The sequence below is a fragment of the Uranotaenia lowii genome, chromosome 1 (genome assembly GCF_029784155.1).
Source record: "Uranotaenia lowii strain MFRU-FL chromosome 1, ASM2978415v1, whole genome shotgun sequence".
Classification (NCBI taxonomy): domain Eukaryota; kingdom Metazoa; phylum Arthropoda; class Insecta; order Diptera; family Culicidae; genus Uranotaenia; species Uranotaenia lowii.
This window is the reverse complement of record NC_073691.1, coordinates 190,555,197-190,582,923: the sequence shown is the minus strand read 5'-3', so window position 1 is coordinate 190,582,923 and position 27,727 is coordinate 190,555,197. Positions and strand designations below refer to the sequence as shown.

The window sequence follows — 27,727 nt, the reverse complement described above, 5'->3', positions numbered from 1 at the left end:
TTTGGTTTATTTCCTGTATATTCTTCATCTCATCCCTACATTCCTTCTCACCTCTATTGTTATGTAAAACTTTTCACACATCAACATTTGTTTTTTTTTCTTTAGTGCAAAATTTTATTTACGATATATCCTCAATTTTTATTCCATATTCCACATCTTTATTCTCCATCCTACAAATTTTATTTAATTTCTACTTATCCTTTGTAGGAAATGAGATACAAATTATTATAGTATTCTAAAAGTCGAGTGAAAGTTTGAAACTTATGTAAAGATAGTTTAGAGTAACACATAGGTCTTTAAAATTATAAAAGCGTGTAGAATTAGATAAGCGTGTAGAAATTAATAAAAAAAAAAGTGAAAGAAAGAGAAAGCAAGGGGAGAGAAAAGGAAATCGGCAAAAGATAGGCATTCGGAAAAATAACGGATTAGAAGTAAGTCGTGTTTGATTCTACTGGTGTACTTTTAAAAGTGATTTCAAAGTTGGATTAAAAGTAATTTTAATAGAGCAAAGATGGAGAAAACAAAGCGTGGCTACTACAATGGCGCAGATCAGCGATCGGACAATGCTCCTGCAGGGTAAGTTTATCAAAAACAAATAGAATGCAATCGAAATTTCCAGGTATCGAGCTTTGTGAAAAACAAGATGGCGGTCATAAAATAAAAGAGATACTTCATGCTGTAAATCATGAGTACTTTCTTTGTGCATTAAACCGTCAATACTCAGGAATCAAAATAAAAAAAAATATGTGAGCGTTATTACTGGGACCTTTAAACTAAATTTAGTCACTAAGTAAATTGCAATGAATGTGACGCTATATAACGGTTATCGAATTTATACAAACGGATGAAATTCATTTGTAATTAATTAACATCGCTTGGAAAGAAAATTAGCAAGAGTTATTATAATAATAAAGATAAATGATGCGTATAAAAGAAGAGCAATTTTAGATTTCAATTTGCTTTTCGTTTTAAGTGTTTTCTCCAGTAGTTTTTAATTATATCTTGTGTTTACAAGAAAAGGCCTCTGTAGAGATATCTTGCGAGAGGACTTGATATCGATAATCTATAAGCCTCTACACTACATTGTATCTAGCGAGAGGTCTAGATGCGAATAATTAAAAACATTAAGTAAGTGGGGTAATTACCCTTTGATATCCTGCGAGAGGACTCGATATCAATGATTTATGAGCTTCTATTGAGTATCTTGCGAGAGGTCTTGATACAGAAAAAAAAACGAGCGAGAGGTCTCGGAATAGTTGAAATCATAAGATGTAATTGCCCTTTGATATCTTGCGAGAGGACTCGATATCATTATCTTACAGCTTCTATTTAGTATCTTGCGAGAGGTCTTGATACAGATAAAAAAAAACGAGCGAGAGGTCTCGGAATAGTTTAAATCATAAGCTGTAATTGCCCTTCGATATCTTGCGAGAGGACTCGATATCATTATCTTATATCTTGTGAGAAGTCTCGATACAAATAATTAAAAAAAAATAATAAAAAAAAAAAATTTAGCCAAATGCCTCAAAATAAAGTAAAAGATAATGTTGTATTTTGGTACAGGTTTCGATACACTTGTCGGAGCAAAATACAGAAAGTTAATTCAAAATTTAGAACACGACTGATAATCGTCATTAAAATTAATTCCAAATTTAATTGAGTATTGAACGACTTGTTTTTTCAGGATTGAATCTCAAGAGCACGAATTAGAGAACATGCGTCGCGAATTGGCTAAAGAGAAAGCTCATTCTAAGAATCTTGCTAAAGAGTTGGATCGCGCAAATGAAACAATAAAATGCCTTCAAGTACGTTTGGGTTGGCAAAAGTCTCACACTCCGGAAACGGGTGTAGAAGAATATGAAGAGGAGGTGGAACTACCAAGTGCTCAACGTAACAACAATATCGCGAATATTGAAAGTCGAGTGTCTATTTTTCAGCCAACACGTTCCAGTCAACTCGAAGAGTCTCGTTTTGTTGCTTCGTTGAACCAAATGTCTATAGCTTCCATCGCAATACCTGAATGCAAACCACTGGAAAATAGTTCAGTAATTGAACGGCAAGCTTTCAATAATTGGAAAGACTTGTTAGTAGACTCTCTAAAGTTGGCTGGCATTAACGATGAGCAAGTTAAATTTACAGTTTTTAAAGTAAAAGCTGGTTCACGGCTATTGGAAATCTACCGAAACATTCATTCTTCTCCGGGGGCTCCAGATTTTGAAATCTATCCCTTTACCAACGCTATGTATCGGCTGTCGACCCATTTCTCATCTGATACCGATGTCATGATGCAACGTCGTAAGCTCGCGATGATACAACAAAATCCGGAGGAATCTGACCTTAACTTTGTTATGCGATTAGGCTCACTTGCAAGATTGTGCAACTATGATGGTGATAAAGAATTTTCCGAAATCATTAATGTTATTGCTGGCTCTGCTAAAAATAAAGATGTACGTAAAATGGCTATGAAAATGATGAGTTGCAAAGGCACATTCTCTCAAGTTGTGGACAAAGTAAAAGAAATCGAAACCATTCGTATGAATGAAGAGTTTTTCCAACAAAAACTTCCACCGAAAGAGCCGGCGATGTTAGCACGTGTCGATTACACAGGTAGCTCTGAACGAGGAGCACCAAAGAGACCTTGGAGTCAAGGGAATTCTCGTTTTGATTCTGGCGTAATGAATCCTTGGAAAGAGGCGCAAAATCGATATTCGTCAGCTGGGGGTATGCGCAACAGATTCCAAAACAATCGCTCTACAACTGGATCGAGTTCGCCTTGGAAAAATTCACCGAACGCAAAAGCACTCTCAACACGTGGCGGATTTGGAAACCGTTCATCAAGTCTCCGTGGAGGTTCTGGTACTAACGAGAACAAATGTGTTCATTGTCATAGCGTGTTTCACAAATCATCTGATTGTTTTGCCAAGGAATACCAATGCAAAAATTGTGATGAATTCGGCCATATAATTCGTGCTTGTCCACATCCTCCCATGAAACGTCGTCGTATGGAGCAAAGGTTCAAAGGTCCATCAGCAAGCATCTCAGCCGTGGAAAAATCGGAAGACTCGTCGGAAATTGAAAATGTAGGTGATTCCAATGAATGACTGAAAGTAAACAGTAATATCTATTATCGTCCAATAATTTATAAGGTTCAGATTTGTTCACTTAATTTAATATTATTAAAACTATAAGTTAATTTACAGTTATTTTTGCAAAGTAATGAGTTAGTCATTTAAAGTTGTCTCAAATAGCTCAATAATAATAATAAAAAAAAAATATTAAAGAAAAGTTATGGTAATTGAAATTTGTTTTTTTTGACAGATGCAAGGCCACCACTGTTATAAAACGTTCGATTGGATGATAGCGTCTATTGAAATCAAACCCAAAGATGGATTAATAGAGGCAAAAATAGCGGGCATGAAATTCTCCTTTCTGATAGATTCGGGCGCACAAGTGAACACGGTTACCAAGACAATGTTCAACGTGTTATGGGAGAACTTGGAAGCAAGGAATCAATTACTTAATATTCAGAAAAGCGATCGTCCACTTAAAGCTTACGCTACGGCAAAAGAAATCGAAGTATTGTTAACTTTCGAAGCACCTTTATTTATATCTATTGATCGTCCAATATACATCGAAAAGTTTTTTGTGGTACAAGCAAATCAACCTCTACTAAGTAGGGCAACTTCACAGCGTTATAGTATTCTTTTGCTTGGACTTGATGTACCAGTTAAAGAATCAAATAATCGATCAACAAGAGAATTCGGAGCTGGCGAAATTTCTCACATCAATGTTAAAAAGGAATTTGCAAAATTTAATATTCCACCCGTATCTATTGATTACGATCGATCCAAGGTTCCGTGTCGAAACGTGTTTATGAACATTCCTGTATCTTTGAAACCACTGGTAGAAAAACGACTCAAAGAACTTATTTCGGCAAGCATAATAGAACCGGTGACTTCAGAAATGGATAACAGTTTCTGTTCTTCCATGATTGTTGTGCCTAAAGGTAAACATGATATTCGACTCGTGATCGATCTTCGTGGTCCTAATCGGTGAGAATAAAATGACATACTAAACTTTTTACTTTAGACTGATTTCAAATGAAATTTCAGGTACATCAAAAGAACACCTTTCGCTATGCCAACTTTGGAAAAAATTCTCTCGGATCTTGACGGAGCTACATGGTTTTCAACAATTGATCTCTCTAACGCGTTTTTCCACATTGTTCTTGAGGAAGGATCACGCCATCTAACAAACTTCTATACCGAGTTCGGTATGTTTAGATTTGTTCGTTTACCCTTTGGGCTGACGAACGCCCCTGACATATTTCAGGAAACTCTACAATGCAAGATTCTTGAAGGTTGCGAAGGAACCAAAAACTACCAAGACGACATTTTAGTTTACGGTCGAACAAAAACCGAACACGACGAGCGTTTGCAAAAAGTTAAATCGAGGCTAGCGAATCATAATGTGGAAGTAAATACCTCGAAATGCGTCTTCGGCAGTCAGTCGGTAAAGTTCTTGGGTTTCACTCTCACCTCAGAAGGGTGGGCTGTAGAGGCAGAAAAAGTGGATGCCATTCGAAATTTTCGGAGACCTGTGTCATGCTCAGAGGTTAAAAGCTTTCTCGGGCTCATTACATTTGCAGATCGATTCATAATTCACAGGGCAACATTTACCGAAAAATTAAGAGCATTGGCAAACTCTCCGTCCTTTTACTGGACAGAATCTGAACAGCAAGAGTTTGATTACTTGAAAAATGATGCACTCAAGACAATCCAAAAATTGGGATACTACAGCAAAACCGATAAAATTGAATTATTTGTAGACGCTTCAGGAATCGGACTAGGGGCAGTACTAGTGCAATACAACAGTGAAGGGAATGCAAGAATTATTGCGTGCGCTTCAAAAGCCCTCACACCTACTGAACAAAAGTATCCCCAAACACATAGGGAGGCACTGGCAGTTGTATGGGGCGTTGAACGCTTTAATTATCACTTGATGGGGCGATCATTTGTAGTTCGAACAGATGCACAGGCTAACGAGTTTATTTATAATGGACTACATAGGATTGGCAAAAGAGCGACATCTAGGGCTGAAGCTTGGGCCCTACGCCTGCAGTCTTACGACTTCAAGATCATGGGCGTATCAGGACACAGTAATGTCGCTGATGCCCTCTCTAGGCTTATACAGAATACCGAAAAAGCAATACCGTTTGAAGAAGAAGAAGCAAATCATTTACTGTTTGCATTAGAAGCAGGTGTTATGGATTTGACGTTACAGGAAATCGAAACAGAGACTGAAAATGACGATGAATTACAGCTCCTCAAAAATAATTTGAGAAATAATAATTGGTCTATCGAACTGAAGAAGTATGCTGCTCACAAGAAGAATATAAACAATCTAGGCTCGTTACTGTACAAGGACGATAGAATAATATTGCCGAAGTCTCTGCACAATGCAGCACTTTTATCCTCTCACGGTGGTCACATTGGTGAAACGGCAATGAAACGAATTATGCGAGAATTTTTTTGGTGGCCAGGAATGGCCAAGGATACCGAAAACTTCGTCAAAAATTGTAAAACCTGTGTTATGATGTCGAAGAGAAATCCACCAATTCCGCTCTACAGCCGAGACTTACCTGAAGGACCCTGGGAGATCCTACAAGTAGATTTTCTGGCGGTTCCTGGTTTTGGTTCTGGCGAGTTTCTGGTATTACTAGACACATATTCAAGGTACCTGACCGTAGTCGAAATGCACCGCACTGACGCAGACAGTACTAATGCGGCATTGTGTAACATTTTCAAGCTATGGGGCTGTCCAAAACTGTTACAAAGCGATAATGGACCACCATTTCAAAGCGCGACTTTCTGTGAGTTTTGGGAGGAAAAAGCAGTTAAAATTAAGAAATCCATACCCTTGTGTCCTCGTACCAACGGTGCTGTAGAACGTCAAAACCAAGGGATAATAAAAGCACTAACTGCCGCAAAAATCGATGGTGTTAACTGGCGAACAGCACTCCAGAAGTATATACATCATCACAACACTTTAGTACCACATGCCAGGCTCAACGTAACTCCGTTTGAGCTTCTTGTGGGCTGGAAATATCGGGGAACGTTTCCAGCTCTATGGAGCCCTAAAATCAAAACGTTGGACAGAATAGATATCGCTGAACGTGATAAGGAAACTAAATATATGGACAAAACTTACGCGAATATCAACCGTGGTGCTAAAGAATCTACCATCAAAGTCGGCGACAAGGTTCTGTTGTTTCAATCCAAAAAAAGTAAGTCCGATCCTTCGTTTTCGTCAGAGTATTTTTCGGTTGTAGCTAGAGAAGGAGGAAAAGTCGTTATTATTAGCCAAAACGGAGTCCAGTACACGCGGAATATTGAAGATATTAAAAAGTATGACCCGGAAAACATTTTAATACCTGGTGAAGCAGAACAGCCTACTAGCCGTTCTCCTGCGGATGAGGCCAATCAGCAGAAAGAACGTTTTCTTCCAGTCTCTACACGGCTCCGTGAAAGAAAGAATTTGAAGAGACCAGCCCGATATGACGATGTTTTTTGTTTGTTCCATTGATTAGTTTTAACTTTTCTTTTCGATCGTTTCAATTCAGTAAATACACTAAATTAAAAGTAAAACTTAGAAAATTTCAACGAGGCAAGAAAGTAAATAAGATCCTCATACCAAAACAACGAATAACAAATGAGTTCGACATATGTGTCGCATATGTGATGTTCGGTGCGATGTTATTTTAAGAATGACATATACACAGTGGGCATACTTATTCAAGAATGCAAAAAAAAAAAAAAAATTAAAAAAAAAGATAATGAATTTATAGTACTTGAGAGAACCATTATTTTTTAAAACTTTTGTTCGCGTTATCGAACATAGGTAAAATTGTCGTTATTAAAAAGAAAGTGGAGCAGGGAGGTAATGTAGGAAATGAGATACAAATTATTATAGTATTCTAAAAGTCGAGTGAAAGTTTGAAACTTATGTAAAGATAGTTTAGAGTAACACATAGGTCTTTAAAATTATAAAAGCGTGTAGAATTAGATAAGCGTGTAGAAATTAATAAAAAAAAAAGTGAAAGAAAGAGAAAGCAAGGGGAGAGAAAAGGAAATCGGCAAAAGATAGGCATTCGGAAAAATAACGGATTAGAAGTAAGTCGTGTTTGATTCTACTGGTGTACTTTTAAAAGTGATTTCAAAGTTGGATTAAAAGTAATTTTAATAGAGCAAAGATGGAGAAAACAAAGCGTGGCTACTACATCCTTCATCACATTTCTACATTCCTTCTCAACTCTATTCTCAATAGAATCTTTAATTTACCGACTTTTTTTTTTTCTAAAATACAAAATTTTATATCCCAAATATCCCTCATCTCAATTCTACATTCCATTCTCTGCAAAATCTTTTCAAATCTTTTTTTTTCTTTTTCTATTCTTCATTTCTTCCGAAAATATTCTTCTTAAAAACCTTCCCGATTTGTGCTTTCTCTGTCGCTCTGCTTTTATTTACCAGAGCCGGAACAATCCGCAAAAAAAAACATTCTTAGCAACAGCTATCGCAAACTGTGCTTTCCTTGTTATTCTGTCTCTGTTTACAAGAGCCGGAATAATTCGATAGTATTCTAAGAAACAGCCTGCCCAACCAGAAGGCTTATTCAAAACAAACAATCAGCAGCAACAGCCTTAAATATCTGCGCTTTTAACGGCAATTCCGTCTTATTTCCACCGGAAGGCCAAATCAAAACAATCAGCAGCAGCAGCCTTAAATATCTGTGCTTCTAACGGCAGTTCCGTCTTATCTCCATCGGAAGGCCAAATCAAAACTATTAGCAGCAGCAGCCTTAAATACCTGCGCTTTCCAGGGGAAATTCCGTCTTATTTCCACCGGAAGGCCAAATCAAAACAATCAGCAGCAGCAGCCTTAAATATCTGCGCTTTACAGGGGCAATTCCGTCTTATTTCCACCGGGAGGCCATCCTTCATCTCATCCCTACAATAATGTCATCGAAATCATGATGGAATGTAATAAAAAAGGCCTGAAAAAAATTCTAAAATACTTGCATTGTAATTTCATAAAGATAGCGTCATTTTTTTCCATTCGATTTCGAGACCCACATGGCGTTAGTCAAGCTTTATTATGGTTATAAAAATGGCTTATAAGTTTTTATAACGGTCTTTGAGAGACATATAAATAGCTAAAATTTGACGCTTCTCTCGCAAGCAAAATCAATTAAACGCATAGGATGAATTCCTCATATCTGAATTGTTAATCATTTGTACGTATAGTAAATGAGAACAGACTTTTTAAATGAAATAAATAAGGTTGTCATTGGTTGTGAATATCCAGTGCTATGATACCATGAGTTGAAGTCGAATTTCGTTGTGCGACGCCTTCTTCTTGAAATCAAGGATGGCGGCTTCCGATTAAGTTTAAAATGCTGTAAATAACTTGAAATCGCTTAGAAAATTCAAAATATTGGCGTTGGGTGAACTTGAAGCAGTAGAATTTTTCCTTTCTTACGCCATCTTGAAATCCAAGATGACGGCTTCAGCTGAATTTTAATTGCTGAAAATGACTAAAAGTCCCATGGATTCCTATCTGACGCCATCTTGAAATCCAAAATGGCAGCTTCTGCTTAAGTTTAGAATACTGTTGATCACTGAAAATCGCATGAAATCTCCAGAATATCGGTATTGAGCAAAAAGGCTTAATTAGAAGAAGTCGAATTTTTCCTTTCTGATGCCATCTTGAAATCCAAGATGGCGGCTTCCGCTGAACTTTAAATGCTGTAAATGACTAAAAATAGCATAAATTCTCCAGAATATCGGTATTGTGTGAAAGGGCATAATTAGAAGAAGTCGAATCTCGATTTCTGGCGCCATCTTGAAACCCATTCACCTGGCTCCATCTTGAAATCCAAGATGGCGGCTTACGATAAACTTTAAAATGCTGTTAACGACTAAAAATTACATCCAGCCCCCACAATATTGGTATTTGGTGAAAGGGCTAAGCAACTAGAAGTCAAATTTTGCAATCTGACGCCACCCAAGATGGTGACTTCCGCAGATCTTTAAAATGCTGTATATTGTCCAAAATCTTTATAAAATTAGAAAAAACTATTCGAAAAAAAAGTGAAACAAGAAAATAATTGAGAAAAAAACAATCAATTAAAAAACTAAACGAGATAAAACTAAAAAAGAACACATAAAAACAAGACTAGAAAAAACTAGAAAGATTTAGATACGACGAGGACTTTATCAGATGATGGTTAAATGAGGACAAAATTATAGGTTTTTTTTAATCTTATTTCAATGTTCAAAGAATCACTAAAAAATTTTGAGCGAATAATCGAGTCACGGATAACCGAAGCACCGAATAATTGAGTCTACGTAGAATCGAGTCCACACTGTATTCAAAGTTACTTTTTTCCCTCGGTTTTTCCTTCCGAGTGCATCACAAGTAGTGCTAGTTCGTTTTAACGTGTGATGAGAATCGGAAAGAAATGGAAAATAGTACGTCTCGGTGGTCGAGTGATAAGCGTGGTAAGACGGTCATCGCTGGTCCACTGATGGCATAGATTCGATTTCCATCTCGGTATTGGGTGTTAAATGTTAATCTTGAATTGTCCACGTCATTTATTCAGTCTGTAAGGGGACATCCATAAATTACGTAACGCTCCTAGGGGGGGAGGGGGTTAGCTCGAACGTTACGAATTGTGACATAGGGGAGGGGGGGAGGTATGCTCATCGTTACGTAACGATTTCTTCCTTAAAAATTTCAGTTTGATCGCAGCTGTTTTTATGTTATTCAATTTTTTCAGAATGATATGCAAACCAAAATCAGTTTAAAATTTGTAAGCCTCAATATGATTGAAACTGGTTTTTTAATTTTTCCTCTTTAAAGATTCTGAAATAGACTTCTTGAAAGGTGTATTAAATATCCGTGAAATAACCGTTGAAAAAAACCCCTACATTTAGGTACATTTACCCCCTAGAACCCAATTCAACCTTAAGACGTAAATTTTACTATTTTTTCTAAAAAAATGCAATTTTGATTCTTGCGATGAATATTACTTAGTGGAATATATTTCGCATACCAAGTTAAGCTTCTTGAACAAATTAAAGTAAATAAGATAGATCATCAGTTTACAAGCAAAGAGCAACTCATAACCAGACAATCAATTTATTTTATGAGAGGAATCATCAATGAGTACTAAGAAGCGATTTGGATAGACTGATATTAATTCCGATTTGAAGAACGTTAAAAAAATTATGTTGAAATATTTTTTTACCTTAGAAAATCAGTATTCAAAACCATGAGAAGATGAGGGGGGGGGGGGCTTAATTATCAGCGTTACGTAATTTTCATAGGGGGGTACGTTGAAGCGTTACAATTTGTGACATACGGGGGGGGGGTCAGAAAAGTGCAATTTTTGCGTTACGTAATTTATGGATGACGCCTAAAGCCTAAATCGGATAAGACGGTGTATGTCTTTAAAAAAAAGGTTTGAGCCACCGACAAACGAGTAAATACTCATTACTGAAATCAACAACAGTATTCTCTTTTACCCCTGTAGCTCTCCGAGTGACCAACCAACTGCGATGGCTCAGTCGGTTAGGTCGCTGCAGTTTTCGAACTCAGTAGCCGTGAGATTAAGAGTTCGAATCCCGAGGAAATTTTTATTTTTATGTGTTGCTTTGCAACACCACCAAATCGCTTGAGCGGATCTGAAATCGATCCGGATAAGAAAATGATTACCATTAGGTATTAACTAATTAGATCCTCCCAGTCCAAACCCATAATCCTAGGAAATTTGGTCGGGTAGAGTGGGTCGAATGAGGATTTTTGAAAAAGGTAATTTTCGAACCAACTAAAACCTTAGTTTCGAAGTCTTTGCTTAATTTCAACGGTTTGAGGAACAGTGGGGTGCTGTACAGAATACACCCACCCTATTAATGAGTCTCTAAGCCGGGCAAGCACCAAACAGAGGGATGGAATCTTCGGAGTGGCGCATCTAAATCATCCGCTTAGCTCCTTGATTACTCCCACGCCCATCTGCCTCCCGTTGCATGGCAAAGGGCCACTTTTTTTTATTAACACAATATTATCAACGTGTTTCTGTTGATAAAGCCTGGTAGCTTGTTAAAGACTAAGTTAGGAAATGGAACTCCGTAAAACAAATAAAAGAACACACCTATTGAATTTGCTATTTTTAGCTGGGTAACTAGTTTCCGAAACCAATTTGTTGCAAAGAAAAAAATCTGGTAAAATCTCAATCGAAACTATCAACCGAATCCATTAATCAACATTCCGAAAACTTCATTCCCAGAAATCAGAAAAACCAAAACCTCCCTAGAAACAAACAGAAAACATCTATCTGAAACAATGCCGGAGCATTTTATCATCGATCCGAATGGCGAATCGCTCCCGAATTCCATCCAATTAACGGCTACCGGGACAGTTCCCAGTGGGAGATATGTATGTATTTCGGTCGGAGATCTCGGGCGGGGGTCCATCAGGTGAGCTCGTTCCAATTCAATTCCGATACAATTTCGTTAATCGTTTCACCTTCTCTCGGAGTCCTCTCACAACCTCACAGAAAGTTATCTCTATTGATCTTTCTAATTCGATCGTGTTGTGTTGGTTGCTTTTGTTTCGATTGCTGCTGCTGCTGACCGGGAGGTTTACGGCTTGGGTCCCTCCTCCGGGTCTGTCTTATCAGATCATAAATTATCATAACAAGAACCAATTTTCCCTTCAGAATTATGGATATTGAGATATTCCACGGTACCCCATCAGCCAACTTTCCCGTGGATCTTGAGGAAAGCGCTTCCGAGAAATCGTTAAAACTCTTCTTCGCTTGCCTGCCGATGATCGTTGGTCGTATCACGAACAGGAGCGAGGTTGAAACGAAAGGAACCGGATCGAGGTGGTGGTCGGTGGACGGGAAACCCGAGAGAAAACGACCGTGATTAATTAATTTTTCGTCCGTCCGTCTGCGCGAAGAGGATCGGGGACGATACGCGCCGGATTAGCCGAAAACGCTTCCAGTCTTGAAATAATCGCTTCGGCTTTTTTCTTCTTCTTCTGTGGAAACGACGAGGGATTGGGGAGGCGTGGCTCGCGGAAGAACATGCGGGGAGACCCGGGTGAGATCATTAGGAGATGAAACAGTGGTCACAGCGCGTTCGATATTTATCAATTTACGACCTGGTAATATGAGGTGGCTTCTGTGCGAGAGATATCTTGCTCCGGGTCGCTTTTTATGGGTCTTATTTTCACCTTCTCGGATACAGCCAAATTGAGCGTTCCTACAGGATTTTTGTTTTTCAGGATTCACACCACATTTCTGCGAAGTTAAAAAGAGTTTAGACAATTTTTATAAATCGAAATTGAAACAAATTCTTATCCAATAGAAAAACCTTGCGAAACCCCGTATAACAGATTTTTTTTATTAGACCAGCTTGCGCCGTGGTCTTCAGAACATCTCCAAAATTTCTTCTATGTTTCATTCTTGCGACATAGAACCAAATAATATTGGGCGCGTTTAAAATTATTTTTATTCCGAGATATTGAACTGTATTTTTAAACAACTTTTAAAGTATAGTGAAGGTTGATGTTAAATTTTACGATTTCCGTTTAAATATGACAAAGTTATGTGTTTTTTTTAAATACAATTTCCAACGAAAAAATATATCCTCAAATATTTCGGGTTTTTTTTTAAATGTACGAAAATTATGCGTTAAGTCGAAAAAAAAAACATAAACGAAATTTGGAATTTTGGGAAAATCTCAAGAACTCCGGCGCATTCCCGTCAGAAAATTAAAAATACGTTTATTCAACAGGCATTTTAATGTTATTCCTTTAATTTTCAACGGAATCTCGAAAATCTGTATATTAGGGTGGCAGCCAAATGAGTCATGTCGAATTTATCAAATCGACCATTTACATCTTGAAGATCGGTCAAAAAATACTGACCTGTGCAAAATTTCAGCTCAATCAGACTTGAGTGAGGGTGCCTCAAAGCGCTCGAAGTTTCGATTTTTTTTTATCCTCAAAAATCACCAGAGAAATCGAAAAAATCAAAATTTTAATGTTGATGCCAAATGACCTAAATTTGCATAAAACGTCGAAATCAGGTGATTTTTTAAGATAAAAAACCTAGACTTCAAAGTCTAGCACTTTAAGACACTCCTAAATCAAGTCCGATTGAGCTGAAATTTTGCACAGTTTTTTTTGTACTCTTTTATACATATTTTTAAAGCATATTTTATTGTGTATCCAACACACTTGTTTTTATTTCTTTGTGAAATAGAGTTTGAATTTTATGTATCGTTAAAGTTTAAAAAACCTCGCACATGTTAAGTTAAGTAGTTTTTGGTTTTTGGTCGTGTCAAAATTTTATGATGATCAATTACATTAAAAACTTGAAATTACCAGCAAAGGTTGCGTTGCATGAAAAAATAAACAAAACAAAATAGGTGAAAACAAGTGCGGAAAAATTTGTTAGTGTAAGTCAACGGAAATCACATCGATAGTCGGAACAAGTTTTTTTTTTTTAAATTTTCTCACAGATCCCTTAAAGAGTTGGGACGGTAGTATAATTTAAACAATATTTTTGAAAGGATACAAAATAACATAAAGGCAGGTAACACTAAAATTCGAAAGTCAACAAGTAAGAAAGTTCGAGAGACCAAAATACAGAAAACGAAAAATTCGGAAAGTTCTTAAGTAAGTCCTTACAAATTTTCCGACTTTGGACTTTCTTACTGACAAACTTTCAGAAAGTAAGGCAGTCTATATGTCAGAAACATAGAAAATCAGAAAGACAGAAGAATAGAAAGTCAGACAGTTAAAACGTAAGAAACTCCAAAAGACAAAAAGTCAAAAAGTTTGAAAGTCAGAAAATCAGAAAGTCAGAATGCCTGGAATTAAGAAAGTCAGAAATTCAACAAGTTGGAAAGTCAGAAATTCAGAGAGAATGAAACGCAGAAATTTAGCAAGTCAGAAAGTCAGAAAACCAGAAAATCAGAGAGTCTGAAAGTTAGAAAGTCAGAAAGTCAGAAAGTCAGAGAGCCTGAAAGTCAGAAAGTCAGAAAGCCAAAACGTCAGAAAGTCAGAGAGCCTGAAAGTCAGAAAGTCAGAAAGTCAAAAAGTCAGATAGTCAGCAAGTCAGAAAGTCAGAAAATCAGAGAGTCAGAAAGTCAATAATCAGAAAGTCAGAAAGTCAGAAAGCCAGAAAGTCTGAAGGTCAGAAGGCATGAAAGTCAGAAAGTCGAAAACTCAGAAAGTCAGAAATTCGAAAATTCAGAAAGTCTGCAAGCCAGAAAGTCAGTGGGGCAGAAAGTAAGAAAGTCAGAAAGTCAGAAAGTCAGAAAGTCAGAAAGTCAGAAAGTCAGAAAGTCAGAAAGTCAGAAAGTCAGAAAGTCAGAAAGTCAGAAAGTCAGAAAGTCAGAAAGTCAGAAAGTCAGAAAGTCAGAAAGTCAGAAAGTCGGAAAGTCAGAAAGTCAGAAAATAAGAAGGTCAGGTAGTCGAAAAGTCCGTAAGTCAAAAAGTCAGAAATGCAGAAAGTCAGAAAGTCAGAGAGTCGGAAAATCAGAAAGTCAGAAATCCTGATTGTCAGAAAGTCAGAAAGTCAAGAAATCAGAAAGACAGAAAGACAGAAAATCAGAAAGGTAAAATGTCAGAACGTCAGAAAGTCAGAAAATCAGAAAGTCAGAAGGTCAGAAAGTCAGAAAGTCAGAAAGTAAAAAAGTCAGAAAGTCAGAAAATTAAAAAGTCTGAAAGTCAAAAATTCAGAAAATCATAAAGTCAAAAGGATAGAAAGTCAGATAGTCAGAATGTCAAAAAGTTAGAAAGTTAGAAAGTCAGAAATTCAGAAAGTCAGACAGTCAGAAAATCTGACAGTCAGAAAGTCAGAAAGTTGAAAAATCAGAAATTCAGAGTGTGAGAAAATCAGAATTCCAGAAAATTCAAAAATCAGAATGTCAAAACCCTTAAAATCGGAAAGTCAGAAAGTCAGAAAGTCAGAAAGTCAGAAAGTCAGAAAGTCAGAAAGTCAGAAAGTCAGAAAGTCAGAAAGTCAGAAAGTCAGAAAGTCAGAAAGTCTTAAAGTCAGAAAGTCAGAAATCAGAAAATCAGAAAGTCAGAAAGTCAGAAAGTCAGAAAGCCAGAAAGTCAGTACGGCAGAAAGTCAGAAAGTCAGAAAGTCAGAAAGTCAGAAAGTCAGAAAGTCAGAAAGTCAGAAAGTCAGAAAGTCAGAAAGTCAGAAAGTCAGAAAGTCAGAAAGTCAGAAAGTCAGAAAGTCAGAAAGTCAGAAAGTCAGAAAGTCAGAAAGTCAGAAAGTCAGAAAGTCAGAAAGTCAGAAAATCAGAAAGTCAGAAATCATGATTGTCAGAAAGTCAGAAAGTCAGGAAATCAGAAAGACAGAAAGACAGAAAATCAGAAAGGTAAAATGTCAGAACGTCAGAAAGTCATAAGGTCAGAAAGTCAGAAAGTCAGAAAGTCAAAAAGTCAGAAAGTCAGAAAACTAAAAAGTCTGAAGTCAAAAATTCAGAAAATCATAAAGTCAAAAGGATAGAAAGTCAGATAGTCAGAATGTCAAAAAGTTAGAAAGTTAGAAAGTCAGAAATTCAGAAAGTCAGACAGTCAGAAAATCTGACAGTCAGAAAGTCAGAAAGTTGAAAAATCAGAAATTCAGAGTGTGAGAAAATCAGAATTCCAGAAAATTCAAAAATCAGAATGTCAAAACCCTTAAAATCGGAAAGTCAGAAAGTCAGAAATTCAGAAAGTCAAAAAGTCAGAAAGTCAGAAAATTAGAAAGTCAGAAAGTCAAAAAGCCAGAAAGTCAGCAAGTCAGAAAATCAGAAAAGCAGAAAGTCAAAAACGTCAGATCGTCAGAAAGTCAGAAAGTCAGAAAGTCAGAAAGTCAGAAAGTCAGAAAGTCAGAAAGTCAGAAAGTCAGAAAGTCAGAAAGTCAGAAAGTCAGAAAGTCAGAAAGTCAGAAAGTCAGAAAGTCAGAAAGTCAGAAAGTCAGAAAGTCAGAAAGTCAGAAGGTAAGATAGTCAGAAAGTCAGAAAGACAGAAAGTCAGATATTCAGAAAATTAGAAAACCAGAGAGTCAGAAAGTCAGAAAGTCAGAAAATCAGAAAGCCAGGAAATTAGAATGTCAGAACGTCAAAAAGTTAGAAAGTCAGAAAGTCAGAAAGTCAGAAAGTCAGAAAGTCAGAAAGTCAGAAAGTCAGAAAGTCAGAAAGTCAGAAAGTCAGAAAGTCAGAAAGCCAGAAAGTCAGCAAGTCAGAAAGTCAAAAAGTCAGAAAGTCAGAAAGTCAGAAAGTCAGAAAGTCAGAAAGTCAGAAAGTCAGAAAGTCAGAAAGTCAGAAAGTCAGAAAGTCAGAAAGTCAGAAAGTCAGAAAGTCAGAAAGTCAGAAAGTCAGAAAGTCAGAAAGTCAGAAAGTCAGAAAGTCAGAAAGTCAGAAAGTCAGAAAGTCAGAAATTCAGAAAGTCAGAAAGTCAGAAAGTCATAAAGTCAGAATGTCAGAACGTCAGAAAGTCAGAAAGTCAGAAAGTCAGAAAGTCAGAAAATCAGAAAGCCAGGAAATTAGAATGTCAGAACGTCAAAAAGTTAGAAAGTCAGAAAGTCAGAAAGTCAGAAAGTCAGAAAGTCAGAAAGTCAGAAAGTCAGAAAGTCAGAAAGTCAGAAAGTCAGAAAGTCAGAAAGTCAGAAAGTCAGAAAGTCAGAAAGTCAGAAAGTCAGAAAGTCAGAAAGTCAGAAATTCAGAAAGTCAGAAAGTCAGAAAGTCATAAAGTCAGAATGTCAGAACGTCAGAAAGTCAGAAAGTCAGAAAGTCAGAAAGTCAGAAAGTCAGCAAGTCAGAAAGTCAGAAAGGTAGAAAGTCAGAAATTTAGAAAGACAGAAAATCTGAAAGGTAACAACTGCTAAAAATGGTTAAAATGGAAAAAATGGTAGAAATGGTAAAATCTAAAAAATGGTAAAAATGGTAAAAAAGATAAAAATATTAAAAATGGTAAAAATTGTTAAAATTGGTAAAAATGGTAGAAATAATAATAATGATGAAAATGGTAAAAATGGTAAAAATAATAAAAAAGGAAAAATGGTAAAAATGGTAGAAATGGTAAAAATGGTAGAAATGGTACAAATGGTACAAATGGTAAAAATGGTAAAAATGGTTAAAATAGTAAAAATGGTAAAAATGGTTAAAAATGGTAAACAATGTGAAACTGGTGAAAAATGGTTAAAATGACGAAAACAGCAAACATGTCAAAAAAGTAAAATGGTGAAAATGTCAAAATTGTTAAAAAGGGCCAAAATGGTTAAAAATGGTAAAAAAATAAAAAATGGTGAAAATGGTTAAAATGGTTATAAATGGTAGAAATGGTAAAAATTGGTAAAAACGGCAAAATTGGAAAAAATGGTAAAAATGGTAAAAATGGTAAAAATGGTAAAAATGGTAAAAATGGTAAAAATGGTAAAAATGGTAAAAATGGTAAAAATGGTGAAAATGGTAAAAATGGTGAAAACGGTAAAAATAGTTAAAATGGTAGAAATGATAAAATTAGTAAAAATGGCAAAAATGGTAAAAATAATAAAAATGGTAAAAATGGTAAAAATGGCAAAAATACTGAAAATGGTAAAAATGGTAAAAATGGTAAAAATGGTGAAAATGGTAAAAATGGTAAAAATGGTAAAAATGGTAAAAATGGTAAAAATGGTAAAAATGGTAAAAATGGTTAAAATGGTAAAAATGGTCAAAATGGTGAAAATGGTAAAAATGGTAAAAATGGTAAAAATGGTAAAAATGGTAAAAATGGTAAAAATGGTAAAAATGGTAAAAATGGTAAAAATGGTAAAAATGATAAAAACGGTAAAAATGGTAAAAATGGTAAAAATGGTAAAAATGGTAAAAATGGTAAAAACGGTAAAAATGGTTAAAATGGTAAAAATGGTAGAAATGATAAAAATGGTAAAAATGGTAGAAGTGGTAAAAATTGTAAAAAAATAGTTAAAATGGTAAAAATGGTTGAAACGGCGAATGGAGGAATGAAAAAGACTCAAACGATGAAAAAGTCAATTTGACTAGAACTGAGAAAAAAACCTAAGTGTAGTGAAAACGAGATAAAATTCTGTTTAACTCTTAAAAGCGAGAAACATCTTTAGAATAATATGCTCTTACTTAAACCTGGCTAACTCAGGACACATGGAATTAAAAAGAAAAACGCTTGGGACTGAACGTAGAAATTTTCCCATTTCCAGTTCCCGCCTTCCTCGCCGACATTGTTTGGCGCATCGCTCCGCGCCATTGACGCCATTAGCAGGCAAACCGTTTCAGCTGTCAATTTCGCATTTTCTGCAAGTGCCTCCGATAAGCACAACAAATCATTTCCTGACACCCGGCCGGTCGGTCGGTCGGGCGAATTGTTCGATCTCTGGCAATAACGCGCCAAAAGACGGACACCGGCAGATGGATGACGGACGAGACGAGTAGCAGAGCAGCAGCAGCAACAAATGATTGATTCGTGCGTCAGACGACATTTCAATTTCATACGTTTGACGAGGGCTCATTACAATTCCAATGCACTTGCTGCTGCCCCGGACCCCAGCCACGCCCGAGTTTTTCCAACTTTACCCGCTTGGGTGAAACCTGGGTTGAAGGGGGGTTTGGGGTTGGTGGCCAAGAGGGGCAATATGGCCATCGCTAGGATACCGGAGGCCGGTTTTACCGGACGCTCTCTCACTCTCTGTGGACCAGGCAGCCGGCTACCAGTTGTGAAAGGTAATTGGATTAATAATTGATAAATTAATGCAGAAATTGAAGACCGTAGAATACTACTGTTCTTACGAGTTTACAGATTACGACAATGTGTTTTGGACGTGATGGTTCAAAATCACAGTTGTGTCTGCTTACCACTAACCGGGAATCTACGAGTTCGGCAATTTGTTTTACCGAATATTCATTTACCGAGATTTTACTTTGTGCTCGGTAAAAATTACTGGTTGTTCGGTAAATATAATCAGTTTCGGGCTTGAACTACTTGTTGTTTGGTAAAAATTACCGAACATTCGGCAATAATTATCGAACAATCGGTAAAAAATACCGAACGTATGGTATTAAACACACAATATTGGTAACTATTTTTTAGTTTGGTAAATATTTTGGTGTTTCGGTAATGGCTGCCGAACACCAGTTAATTTAGTAGATTGTTCATTGACACGGAATCATGAATTTATTCTTGGAAAATTTGACGTATTTTTTCAGATTTAGTAATATGTACGGAGGTTCAGCTAAATAGCAGATCTCAAAAAAACACGTCAAAGTAATAAGAAAAGTGGCACCACACTGCTAGCTGTTTTTGACAGGGAGTTACTCAGGGCTTGGAAATCGCCGAGAGTGAGAGGAAGGTGGCTTTGTGGTCCCACGGATCTCGAGGGCTCTACCTTGTACATAATTGTCCATTTTTGCTGTAAGTTTCGAATCTATTTATTTGCTCTGGTGCGGTAAGGTAAGGTGAAGGTAATTTTTAATCATTCGACGCATGTGAGAAGTCGGAATGGTGGCTGGTGCCAGGCGAAGAAATGCAACGGATCATGCAACCCTTCGGTTGGCTGAGTTGGATAGTGAGAAAAATTGTGCTCGAATCGATTGTTTGTAAGAGATTAGTAAAAGATCAATGGTTTGAAAAGTTGAATATACCTATGGATTTTTCATATATATTTTTTGTGAGACAGTTGTATCGTTGAATGCACAATATCATAAAGATTAAAGTTCAATATTAATAGTTGGTCACGAATAAATCAGAAATATGATGAAATGTTAGTGTAAAGTTGTTGACAGTACTATCCTTTTTTCTCCGTGATAAGCCGAATGGATTTTAGCGTTAATATGTCTTATCAGTCTAGAAACGCCTGTCTGCATGTTAGGCCGACTGGCGATCACTCGGCCTAACATGCAGACAGGCGTTAATATGTCTTATCGGGCTAACATCCATTCGGCCTAATGATCATTAAACCTATCGTCCATTCGGCCCGATAACCATTTGGCCTAATGACCATTCGGCCTTACGATCATTCGGCCTAACATGCACATGAGCGAAAATGAAGGTTTATCGGCCTAACATCCATTCAGCCTAGTGACCATTCAGCCTAGTGACCATTGGGCTTAGCGACCAATTGGCCTTACGACCATTCGGCCTATCGTCCATTCAGCCTATCGTCCATTCGGCCTAATGATCATTCGACCGAACATTCGGCAAGCGTTAATATATCTGGTTGGCCTAGCAACCATTCGGCTTATGATCGGTTTGGCTAAAAATGTTCTGCCAAATAACCTTCGGCCAAGTGTCCTATTCGGCCTATTGCGCCAATTCGAACATCCTTCGGCCTGATGACCATTCGACCTGATGACTGTCGGCCGGATAACAGATTTGGCCTATTGAACCTGATAACCCATTGGGCCTAACGTCAATCGACCGAATATCCATCGGCCGAATGGTTTTCGGTCTCATGATTTTCAGCCGAGTTACCAAACCTCAGATAATAATGCTACATGAGGGTCTAGGCTTGATCAGCGATGTCAAGTGTGATCAACAGAACCACGCCAAATTATGTGGGCCAAATTGATCAAGTGAGAGTGGATGAGATCAGTCGGGACAATTAAGCACAATGTTCCCGTTTATTTGGATAACGTGCCGCTATTTAGCCTATCCCCATTCTGTCTGACTTCGATCCAGATATACTTTAACCGAAAAACACCACTTAAAGAGAAAACGGGAGACACGAATAGCGCTATCTGGCGACAGAAATGGAAGTGTTAGACTGTGATTTTTTCGGAGCTTTGATCAGACATGCCAGGTGTCCTGATTTTTAAGAATTTGTCCTGATTTTCGAGGACTGGTTTTGAAAAATGGTCTTCAAAATGTCCTAATGTTCAAAAAAAATAATTCAATAAGTATCAAATTTGTAGTTAAGTTAAGAAAACATCGAACAATTCTGCCAATAAAGAAGTTGAATTCATTTATCCGATGGGAATCTTCGGTTCAGATGATATTTGAATGGTGTTTTTCGATATGAACTGCAGTCCAGCCAAGAAGATGCTCACTTTTGTTGCATATACTAAGGCCTCTACATCACCTGTTAATGCTTTGTTCATGCAATCTAGTGATGTCCTGAAAAATAAATCAATATGCCTGTTCAATACGCTATAGAAATTGGTTTCAATCGATTTCGATCGGTAAATGGTTGTTCACTAGACTAGTTCACTTTTCGGCTTTTTTCGCAGATCAAAGTCGCACTCTTATGGGTTGCTTCTCATACATTTTCATGTATTTCTGGCAAATTTGAGATCAATTGAACTAATATCTGTTCTGCGCAATAAGTTTATGTGAAAAAAGTCAATTTTTCTTGAATTTTTTTTTATGAGGGTTCTAGCAAGTCCTGTTAATATAAAACGATAATTTTAAGATGCAAGGTGGTTGATATTATTAGCATATTTATAGATCTGTTTTAGATAATCGTCCAAAATAAACCGAAAAAATTTAAAAAATCATAAAGTATCAACTTGTACAGAAATTTTACTTACAAGTTGAATGTAAAAAATCTGCAGAAAATCAGAAAAAAATATTTTTTACAAAAGGTTTTTTTTGCTAAGCCCTTTTTATTACCTTTCTTTTGATGTAATAAATATACAAATTGGATTTATTGCAGTCAAGTTATTTACAGATGTTTGCAACAAAATTGATTTGATACAATATTTTTCATTCAAATTTGCTCCACACAAAGCAAAGCAAAGACAAGCAAAGATATTTTATTCAATCTAGTACCCTATGACTGGGCCAGGAGTTAAAAAAAGCGCTTTGATCAAGTTGTATGCAAGTCCTCTTGATGCCACGTTTTTCAGATTGCATGAAGCTAAAATTTGAATAGGAACACTGTTATGATTTGAAAATTGATGCATGAATATTTGAATAACTTTGCTACTATTCAGGCGATAATTACATTTTAAACATCAAATGAATTGTAATAATAGACTGAGTCGATTTGGGGTTATTTTTGAATTTCGCAAACCCTGGGGTCTTAAAACCTTCGTCTTGGTCCAAAACTCATCCATGATTTTTTGCATAATTTTTAAGTAACGTTTACATGAGTAAATTTGAACTTTTAGGTTTGTATGGGAAAATTGATAATTTTGTACAGAAAAATCAACATCGTTTTTGTTTCTTCTGTGGAACCGAACCAGCTGACGGTTTTTGTGCCAATTTATAAAATTCCTCAAGAAAATGTTCCGCTGAACAACTTTGTCAAAGACCTCAACTTGGTATCTTATTAGTCAAAAAAGTTATTAGCTGTTTAACAGGGGTATGTCTTTTGGCATTGATAAACAATAAATTAAATTGACACCACTGCAGGGTGCCTTGTGAGGTATTACATGACTACTTTTCATGCAATACTTCGCGGGGCACAAGCAGTGGTGTCTATTGAATTTATTTTCTATCAATGCGTAAAGACATACCCCTATTAAACAGCTAATAACTTTTTTGCCAAAAAAGATACCAAGTTGAGGTCTTTGACAAAGTTGTTCAGCGGAAAATTTTCTTGAGGAATTTTATAAATTTGCACAAAAACCGTCAGCTGGCTCGGTTCCACAGAAGAAACAAAAACGATGTTGATTTTTCAGAACAAAATTTTTAATTTTCCCATACAAACCTAAAAGTTCAAATTTACTCATGTAAACGTTACTTAAAAATTCTGCAAAAAATCTTGGATGAGTTTTGGACCAAGACGAAGCTTTTAAGACCCCAGGGTTTGGGAAATTCAAAAATGACCCCAAATCGACTCAGTCTATTGTAATAATCAGGGGTATCCTAATTAGAAAAGATTTTGCTAAAAATATTTTTTTCGGATTTACTGAAGATTTTAAACCTTCAGCTTGTAAGTTAAATTTCGGTACAAGTTGGTACTGTATGATTTTTAAAATTTTTTCGGATTATTTTGAACGATTATCTAAAACAGATTCATAAATATGCTAATAATATCAACCACCATGCATCTTAAAATTATCGTTTTATATTAACAGGGGCTTGCTAGAACTCTCATAAGAAAATTTTAAAGAAAAATGGACTTTTTTAACGAAAACTCATTGCGCAGAACAGAGATTAGTTCAACAGAAATACTTGAAAATGCATGAGAACAACCCATATGAGTCCGGCTGTGATCTGCGAAAAAAGCCGAAAAGTGAACTAGTCTATTGTTCACTCAGCCAATCTTTTGGTCGAAACTAATCCAACTGACGTTCAATGAAACCAATCGAAATCGATCCGCTAGAGCTTGCTGATGCTATCACCTTTTCGTTGTATGGAAAAAACGACAGTGGTAAATATTGGTTTTAAGTATACAGACCAGTATACAGTAGTATACAGTTTTTGGCAACATTCGATTTTGGCAACATTCGATTTTGGCAACATCCGATTTTGGCACATGTGCCAAAATCGAACGGTTTTTAGAATCGACTTTACCTTTTAGTTTTTCTTATAGCAGGACCAATTTAATTTAGACAAACACCATAAAAACGTTTTTATGTTCTGAAATGGTGATAAAATGCAAAAATTAAAAAAAAAAAGTTTTTTTTTCAATTATAAAGTACTCAAAAATGACAAAAAGATGAAAAATTCGAAAAGTTAAAAATCAAATTCAAACAAAAGATTGAAAATGACAAAAAAGAACTAAAAAATGATGAAGACCGACAAAAACAGCAAATTTGACAAATGATAACAAACATTATATACAAAACAAGAAATGTGGAGAATGCCCCAAAAACATGATGAAAAAAATTAAAAAATGATTACAAATGGTCGAAAATTAACCAAAAATAACGAGTTTGATAATAATAATAGTTATTTTGTAAAAATAACTGAAAAAAAGTGGAGAAAAAAAAACCGTGCGATTTTGGCAACATTCGATTTTGGCAACACAAAATGTACGGGCGTGTTGCCAAAATCGAACGGGGTCTGTATTTGCTTCGATCAATCGAACTTTAACCAAATGGGTTAAGCAGTAAGAGGAAATTGTTAGGACCAGGAAGAACTTTGCAAAAGAAGACAAAGGTCATGAAATGGTCGAGACCACGTACGAACATCACTCGAGGACTCAGCGAGACAAGCAAGAGCCAAATCACTTCTTGAAGCGTCAAATCAGGGGAATGTTAGGTATCAAGTGGGATCCACCGGAGCTAAGGGAGATGAATCAGATTTAAGGCAGTATGTTGAAAGATAAGATAGAATCTGATGGAACCATGATGAAAAATGCGAGATTATCCGTCCCAACCCTTACCCGCATATCTCATCAAGGTTTCATAAGAAGCGTGATCAAGGAAGCTGATGCAGGCATTAGACACAACGTACACGCAAAATAATTTTCACTTAAAAAGTAAGTGACATCTGTAGTAAGTTCTCGCTATACGTAATTTCATTTGAATTTTAAGTAATGGGTCAAGTGAATTAACTTAAGTGACCGGACAAGTGAATTACACTATGACGTTCGAGTGACATTTATCTGAATTTCTCAGTAAGTTTCAAGTTAATTATCTCTCGCGTTTTTAAATAAAAGAACATTTATAGAACTGCATTTCAAATACTTCCATTACCGTTTCGCCATAAATTTATTGATTGGAAAATTCCATCGAAATCCCAAGGCAGATCGGTTACTGCGGATAGTGCGACTTCTAAATCTTCCCTGCTGCAAACCAGAAAATCTGTCCAGTTGAACCCACAAGCTGAAACATGATAACACCTTTAAATAACTTTTTCTTACATCACGTTTAACACAAACTACCGCCAAAATCGCCTAGTAAAGAATTGGGAAAATCCAAATCCAGCATCAAGCTTTAAACGCTGCTCTTTAGAATTTGTAATTTTGAACTCTGAAAATAAACACAATTACAACCCGACTTTCACTTGAAATTCAAGTGATGAGGAAGTGAATATTTTTTCTCACTTCAAATTCAAGTGACGACTGAAGTGAATGTGGATGAATTCACTTGAAATTTAAGTGACTGCCAAGTGAAATGTATATGTCGCACTTGAATGGAAGAAAATCACTGGATCCTTGTTTTTAAGTGAAAAATCAGGTGTATTTTAAGAGTGAATTTGGGTTCAGTGTAGGGTTCTACGAATATGAGAATATAGAGTCAAAATCTTACGAGGCAGGAAGGCCCAGGTGAGATCAGATGTTAAAAAAACATTAACAAAATTAAAAATACTCTACCATATTGTCCATTGAACTTCACAATTTGTTAATCTTAATTTTGTCCGCTCAAATCCACCAATTCCTCACTGTCGCAACTCGAACGCACTGCGCATTTGTTCGTCAGAGGTCTGAGCATTGAAAAACGCAGCACACAACACACAACTCATTCGTAAAATGTACAGCATTTTTCATAAATTAATAAAAAATTAGCAGTGCAATATTGCTTTCTCATTTGTTGAGCTTGCCGTCCGGTCGTCCGAGTTTGCTGCGCTGCTGCACTCGTTGAGACGCGCCTGATTGTTGATGGACACGCAATCACATCTCAGGTAAAACGCATTAACGGAACTATAAAAAAAAGCATTGGAAAAATATTAATCAACCCGTTCCGTTCAGGTTGACGAGGGTAACCGGATTCACAAACGGGTTCGGGCTAATGATGGCGCGGCGGGAAAAGGCGACTGCGAATTAATTGTTTTAGTTATTTTCCAAGAATTTTAATTTTAAAATTGGAATCATTCTAGACCGCGATCCCGCAATTGCCTCGTTCGGTTCGCTATCGATAAACATTGTCCGGAAAACCAACCATAAGACGTTTTGATGGCTGCTGCTCCAAATGTTGCGTGTTTAATGATCTGTCAATCTCTGACAGCGGGAACATAGCGTCAAATAGATGTAGTTTATTCGATTAATCGCATGGCGTCGTCCTGGTTGTCGCAGACTCAGTCAGTCCCAAATCCAGAATTCCGATTGGCTGCTAGCTATTGTCATCGAAACAATTAATCAAACAACATCTTCGTCAAACGGAAAACGGGCTTAATTTTGTTTTTCAGGTTAAGACAAACCTTAAGATTAAGTGGAGGAATTTGTTAATTGAGTGTCCCAAACATGTTGAACCAATTTTCGACTGATGGGCGTGAAGGAAATCGAAGGAAAGGTTTTATATTGACTCTCTGAAACTTTAAGGTAGCAATTCCATGTCGAACGTCAATAACAACAACAACATCGCCAGCCTAAAACACGGACAAATGATCATTAATTATATTGTCTCTCTAGAGCTATCCGGAGAGAAGGATTTCCGAAAAATTTCGGAGTCGACCACACCACGAGGATAAGTTGGTTATTTTTGACATCTATCGCCGGCGACTTACTGGCGACACGACGGACGGAATTCATCCAGGAAGATCGCATCTTGTCAAGTTGTTGCTGCACTGAACGGAATGCATCTTCCAGAAAATGTGACATATTTGCTTACCTGGTAGCGATCGATCGATCGATCCATTGGCTTACTGTCCATTAGCAGGTTTGATTTATGATGGGTGGACAACTTGGGTACAGATCCTTCTGTTGGCAATTAAGGAACTTTGTTAACTTTTTTTCTGTATTCCTCGAATCAAAACCAGAAGAAATTGCCACCGAAATTTGAGTAGTTATTTCAGTTCTCAGATCAAGAATTCCATACAAGGAAATCAGACAACAGATGAAAGGTCATTGCAGACTAAGTGATACATCTATGAGTATTTGAGTGTATTAGGGTTTTACCACGATCTAAGACTGCATTTCTCTTGAATCATAGTCACTGACCATACTGACTGGACACTCGGTTTTGTTTCCTCGATAATTTTTCCAACAGTAGGCAATATCGATTCCAGAGTGCGCATCGATCGATTTGAAGAAATGCCATCCCAGTTAGGAAATGCCACCCAACTGAAAAAAAAACTTTTCTACGATAAAATCGGACTAAACAGGTAAATTTTTCCTACAGGGCATTTTTTGTCACATTTTTCAGGTTCGCCACCTGCCGTCCGTATTGCGAACCTTCAAAATCTGACAAAATAAATTATACAGAAAATGGTTGAATTTTTGTTCTAAGTGTTATGTCAGTGTGATCCGTGCTGTAGTTGTCTTACAGGGCCTAAACCTGGGGCAAAGGAAGATAGTATGTTCTGCCGATTTTTCTATCGAGAAGACGTGTCTTGTTACTCTTTGGACTATGGAAGTTAGGCATAATTCAGGCCAACGAGACAATGAGTAACCCTCTCGATACCCGGCTTTCTGGCGACGAACTCTAGTTGCGAGTTCTGGCTAACTTGGAGCATCTCATGGCCTCTGCACTGACGATTCCCTGACGATTCTGAGCTCACGCTTGCTAACCGCAGCGTGACGGCATCGAGAGTAACATTCTCGGTCCACGAACCTCCCCGGACTCGAACTTTGGCGGACCCTCCTGGCTGGCCGGGGACATCTCGCTGGCTGACCTCGGCGCCAGTAGTCCTCTGGTAGCTGGCTGGCCCTATGTGATGATCCTCTGGCTCCTAGATGGCCCCTCAGGTGGTGCTGTGGCTGGTGGCTGGCCCCTCGACCTGGCTGGTCCTTCTGCGCTGGTCGCAAGTATTGAGAGTACTCCTCTCACTAACTCGTTTTTCATTTCCAGACTCATCTGGATCCATAA

At 37.0% G+C, this 27,727-nt stretch overlaps 1 protein-coding gene across 1 annotated transcript; it reads left to right on the top strand.

Annotated features, from left to right (window-relative positions):
- Positions 1-1,529: 1,529 nt before the first annotated feature.
- On the top strand, positions 1,530-27,727 carry LOC129738246 (uncharacterized). Its single transcript, XM_055729432.1, has 5 exons — positions 1,530-3,080; positions 3,319-4,052; positions 4,113-6,564; positions 27,435-27,662; positions 27,710-27,727. The coding sequence occupies exons 1-5, from the start codon at positions 1,716-1,718 to the stop codon at positions 27,725-27,727; spliced, it is 4,797 nt and encodes a 1,598-aa protein (XP_055585407.1). The 5' UTR covers positions 1,530-1,715.